Consider the following 5778-nt stretch of genomic DNA (forward strand, 5'->3'; position numbering starts at 1 on the left):
AGGTCATTAGTCGTCTGCGGGTGTGGGCCAAGCTGGGGCTGGATGTGGGCCAAGCCCGGGCCGGATGTGGCCCTGCTGTTCCACCACCACCAGTCCAACATGTGTAAGTGCTTGAGTGTGTACTGTACAGTGAATTTTGTACTGCACAACTTCCTATTGTCCCAGTGAGATATGTTGAATTCATGTGTATACTAGTGTGTTTCTAGTGTGTGTCTTTTTTACGGTACACGCGATAGCCTATACCCCATTTTCAAAACAAAAAGAAGTTACATTCATGGACATTACTGGATTTTGTCTGTGTCTTTAGTTATATGTTTGAGTTTTAATCTTGTTTGTTTTGTGTGTAAAAATGATGTCAAGGTGTGTGTGTGTGTGTGTGTGTGTGTGTGTGTGTGTGTGTGTGTGTGTGTGTGTGTGTGTGTGTGTGTGTGTGTGTGTGTGTGTGTGTGACATGTATGCCGCTACTGTCTGAGGTAGGCTACGTGTGTGTGTGTGTGTGTGTGTGTGTGTGTGTGTGTGTGTGTGTGTGTGTGTGTGTGTGTGTGTGTGTGCGCGTGCGCGCGCGCGCGCGCGCGCGTGTGTGTGTGTGTGTGTGTGTGTGTGTGTGTATGTGTATGTGTGATTTGCTACTGTGTGTTAGTATTGAGGTGATTGGTGTGTGTCTTTATTGATGTGTGTTCTTCTCATTTCATGTGTGTGTGTGTCAGCCTTGCGACTTGCCACCGTTGTCTGTATCTGTGAAAAGCTTGTGGAATTTGAAGTCCCACCGTTCATTTTCTCGACAATTTCCGACATTTCCAACACTTTTCCAATGGACGAGTTTAAGACTTAAGTTCTTTCATTTGGTCCCCATGTAGTCAAGGGACAATATCAATATCTGCACTTTGTTTCATTGTCTGTGTCCTCCTCATGACCACCCACAATACCATCAAATATTCTCATTTCAAGATCTCGGACAAAAATGAAAAAAACAACAAAAAAAGACAAGTTAGAAGTTAATCTCTCATTTGCAATTGGGATGGCCATTTTTTGTAGTTCAATAGCCACGTGTTATAATGGGTTTTAATGGGAGAGAAGACTACAATTGGCTGACTAAAGGGGCCATAGGAAAGGACGGGAGGAAATAGCTTGACTTGCACCCTAAAGGTGTTTTGTAATCCAGTGTATTATATCTTGTGTGTCTCTGGGGTGTTTGTTCACTGTTAGATGTGATATGTAGTTTTTTCTTCCAATGAAACCCATAGGAAACATGTTCATTAAACTACAAAGATGGCGTCATGTTCAAACGTGCGTCTGCATCCTCTGCTGATGCCTCTGCTCTGTCTCATCCTCATCCTCCTCCCCTAACTCCAACCCCGCCCCCATCCCTACTAACCCCTCCCCCACCACGGCCATCTCGTCATCATAACTCCGCCCCCCACCACCACATTGCTCAAATGCCCCTCCCCCTCTCCCCAAAACCACTTCCTGGGTGTGGTGCAACGCGATTGGCCTGGTCACGTTCACATCCTGGAACCTCAAGTCGTACTCCAGCGTGATTGGCTCGTCCTCACTCGTAAGGCCCGCCTCCTCCAGGCCTCTTAGCCTATCGTCGTCGCCATGGTGCGCTGTCGTGAGTCTGTAGAGTTCCATTTCATAGTCTCCGGGTCCTCCCCCAGCGGCTCCACGCTCATCAGACGACGAGGAAGTGGGCTGGGTGGCTCGGAAGTGCCCAAAAGCCCCTCCCCCCATGTCCCCCATGGGCTTATAAGCCCCTCCCCCCATGTCCCCCATGGGCTTATAAGCCCCTCCCCCCATGTCCCCCATGGGCTTGTAAGCCCCGCCTGCAACATCCCCTATCTCTCCTCCCATCGCCTTATAAGGAAGTTGGGCGTCCCCCATCCCCTTACTGTACGGATGCTGGGCGTGATGTTCAAAAGGAGTTTGATAGTGTTGGTGGGGCATCGCGGAGGCGGCGGCATTACCAGTCATGTGGCCGGCACCGCCTCCTGGATACTGCCCCTGTCCTCCTCCGGACGACGCCATTGGGTAGCACGTCTCAAAGGCTGTCACGTGGTCGGCAGCGGATGATCCGAGTTGTGCCAGCGCGGCGGCTGCGGCAGACGCGGCAGCTGCTTGCTGTTGGAGTTGTCTGTGGATCTGCGGACTCCCGCCGAGCAGCAAGTCGCCGGTGCTTCCGGACACGCGTGACGAAAGCCCGCCGCCGCCAACGTGTCGGAACTCACTTGCTGCTACGCCAATGCCGATGCCGCCTTGCGCGCCACCAAACTCGGCCGATGACACCACGCCCCCTCCGCTGAACTCCGCATTCTGATTGGTTGTGGAGCTGGAGCTGGAACAGGATGTAGAGACGTTTCCTTGTTGTTGATTGGATGAAGTCGCGCCTCTGTGGTGATGGTGGTGCGAGGTCACAGGCTGCTGCTGCTGCTGCTGCTGGACGGGGATTGGTCGAGTGTATGATTGATGGTGGTACTGACCAATGGAATGATGCGACATCCTGGACTGCGGGCGCACCTCGTAACGGCCAATCGGAATGTTGCCTCTGCTCGTCGCCGAGAGAGCAGCTTGTTGCTGCGACTGTGACTGTGATGACGACGACGACGACGATGCGTTTGTCGTGGTTGTCGAGGGTGATGGGTGAGTCGAGGTCCCCGTCGCCTTGGTGACGGCGGTCGACGCAGCAGCAGAAGACTGCGTGGCGGCCGCTGCAAATGGGCTGGTGGCCGAGTCGTCGGGAGATGACGATGATTCGATGTCTTGATCGCGATCGATGTCTTGCTGCTGCTGTTGCTGCTGCAGTTGTTGCTGCAGTTGCTGCTTCAATTGCTGATGGTGCTGCTGGATCTGCTGATGCAACTGCTGCTGAAGCTGCTGCTGGGACTGGATCTGTTGTTGCTGTTTTGATTGTTGTTGTTGTTGTTGTTGTTGTTGTTGTTGTTGTTGTTGGTGTGGGTGTTGGGACGGGATGTGCTGCATTTGCTGCTGCTGTGGTTGCGACTGCTGGGGACAGAGAGAGAGAGAACATCAACATTAGCGTGTTAGTTTGTTTTTAGGGCTGGGACTTGATTAAATTTTTTAATCGAATTAATCTACAGGCTTTGAAATTAATTAATCGAATTAATAGCATTTTGATCGCATTTAAATATCTGACTTGAAAACAGTGAAAAGTATTTTTTCACATGGATTTTGTCTAATAACAATAAATAAGCTTAATCTAAAGACATTCTTCCTTTTTAAAAGAAGAGAGAATTCTTCTCAATTTCAGCAGGCTGTTCACCATCAGGCGTAATACTGCCCTCCACTGGTATAATCCAGAACTATTAAGATATATTTTGTAGTGCGATTAAAATGAGTTATTTTTTTTAATCACGTTAATTTTTGTGTGATTAATTAATCGAAATTAGTGCATTAATGTCCCAGCCCTATTAGTTATGAAATGTTGTTGAGGTTGAACATTGTCCACATCACAAGAAAAGGTGCAGGGCAAAGGCTGACTGAAATTTCAGAATGAGGAGTCCACATACTTAAAATACTTATTTTCTTAGATAGCAGCAAGTCTGCCATTTTTGTAGTCCAATTTCCACGTATTTCAATGGGTTTCAATTGGATTAAAGACTACAAATAGTTCCCTGTTGTTGATGTGAAAAAAAAAAAAGTATTTTCTTTGATTTTTTCCACCATGGCAGGATTATGTTTCGACCATTGTCTCCATCAGGTTCTCTACCTACTCTGGCCCCAAAAGGACTCAATGGAGAGTTGGGGGAGAAAAGAGGGAGAGAATCTGATGGGGACAACGGTCCAAAAAAGAATGTTAAGTGTGCGGTCTCCTCACTCCAAACATTCTCTTCCTTATAGACCAAAGACATATCATGCATCTTGTAGCGTGTTTCAAGAGGTGTAGAAAGTAAAATCTGAAGTAAAAAAAACCTTAACACATAACTTCACTGAGTAATAGAGATGCACCGGATCCTGATTTTTAGGATCCTGCCGGATACGGGATCCACTGCTTAAGATCCTACCGGATCCAGAACTGTATACCATATCCTACGAAAGGGTTGAAACACATAGCCTACTCGCACACGTGGGCCCTTTTTATTACGCTGGCTCAAACTATTTTTTACAAACTTTGTAGACTCATTGGCTTACTGCCACACTGCCTGCACTGGCCGCTTCCAAAGTTCTTTCACTCCATGCAGCGATTGGGGTTGTGAAAGACTGACTGAAAAACCTGGGCTAGAGATGCACCAGATCCTGATTTTTAGGTAACTGCCGGATACCGGATCCGCAGCTTAAGATCCTGCTGGATCCGGATCCTTAGAAAAACCCTATTATCCTGCCGGATCCGGAACCGGATCTTGGATCCTGTGCATCTCTAATTGAAACCCATTAGAAAGCACCGGCTATTGAACTACAAAAAATGGCTGCCAACAGCCTTTTCAGGTAGCCTAGTGTGTAGTCTTTTACCCCATTGAAACCTCTTCTAAAGCACGGCTATGGAACTACAAACAGTTACTGCAGAGCTATGCACCTGATTCTGCTTGGATCTAATTTGGGGGTTTCCTTTTTTGTTTTAGGTTCATAGGTTCTGTAGAGGTGGCTAAAGGAAAAGTAGATAGCAGCAGGTCTGCCATTTTTGTAGTCCGATTTCCACGTATTACAATGGGTTTCAATTGGATTAAAGACTACAAATAGTTCCCTGTTGTTGATGTGATGACCTCATATGCTGCATCTGTTGCTGTTGCTAATGTCAATGCAGCTTATGGTGCATGTTGAGGGTGACACTAATATGTTGGCCAGAGGTCGCCAAAACAAAAGTAATTAAAACCATCTAACAACTTCAGTTCAGGGCTCTAAATTAACACCAGTCAGCCGGCCAAATGCAGGTGAAATTTCAGTTTGACTGATGGCAGAAAAGACCACCTTATCAGCCACTTTGACCCATCAGTAAGTGTGTGTTTGACTCGTAAGAGCCAGTTTGGCTGGTGGTGTAAAAAAGCTCATAAGAGTAACATCTACTAGCCATTTTGGCTGGTGGTGTAAAAAAGCTAATTTTGAGCTTCTGTTCTATATATTTTCATGGTACTCAAAGATGCTTAGTAAAAGTGGAAGTACAACAGGGCCCGCTATTTATAGCTTTTGATCCCATTGAAACCCATTATAAGACGTGGCTATTGAGCTACAAAAATGGCCTCTTCATTTGTAGTCTCTACTCCCATTGAAGGCCATTGTAAGAGGTGGCTATTGAACTACAAATACTTGCCATCGTTTCCTGTTGTTGATGCGGATGCGGATGCTGCTGCTGCTGATTTTTTAGCTGCTGCTGCTGCTGCAGGTGGTACTGGTTGGCGTGTTGCGCGTGGTGTTGTGCTTGGTACGAGTGTGTGTGTGGTGGCGGCGGCGGCTGGTGATGGGTCCGAGGGTTCCTGGGTGTGTGTGGCGTGTGTGGCGACTGCTGTGCTTGCTGCTGCTGTTGAGCTTGTTGCTGCTGGATGTGATGTGTGTGGAGGTGTTGCTGTATCAGCGCGTGGTGCTGGTGGAGAGGGTGCTGGTGGAGGGGGTGGGGGTGGGGGTGGTGGGGGTGGTGCGGGTTGGTGTTCAGGGGCGGCCGAGACTCGTCCTGCGGGGTGGCACGTACGTTGTAGTAGCCATCGGTTGGGTCCTGTCATGGGACGCAGACACACGCATACACAGACAGATAGAAACACAGTTCTGTCAGAACCATTTCAGTAAAGAAACACGAGAGAAGAATATGAAGGAAATTTCTTTTATTGAAATTAT

The 5778-nt window shown here is 47.9% G+C and overlaps 1 protein-coding gene across 1 annotated transcript in view; it reads right to left on the reverse strand.

The window, feature by feature from the left end:
* Positions 1 to 1281: 1281 nt before the first annotated feature.
* kirrel1b (kirre like nephrin family adhesion molecule 1b) overlaps positions 1282 to 5778 on the reverse strand; it is a 26267-nt gene continuing 21770 nt past the window's right edge. The window contains exons 16-19 of the mRNA XM_063220065.1: positions 5340 to 5659; positions 3729 to 3744; positions 2515 to 2895; positions 1282 to 2310 (exon numbers count right to left, since the gene is read on the reverse strand). Of these exons, the coding sequence (XP_063076135.1) occupies positions 1282 to 2310; positions 2515 to 2895; positions 3729 to 3744; positions 5340 to 5659 (1746 nt within the window). The remainder of the gene's footprint in view (positions 2311 to 2514; positions 2896 to 3728; positions 3745 to 5339; positions 5660 to 5778) is intronic.

Source organism: Engraulis encrasicolus, chromosome 16 (assembly GCF_034702125.1).
Source record: "Engraulis encrasicolus isolate BLACKSEA-1 chromosome 16, IST_EnEncr_1.0, whole genome shotgun sequence".
Taxonomy (NCBI): Eukaryota; Metazoa; Chordata; class Actinopteri; order Clupeiformes; family Engraulidae; genus Engraulis; species Engraulis encrasicolus.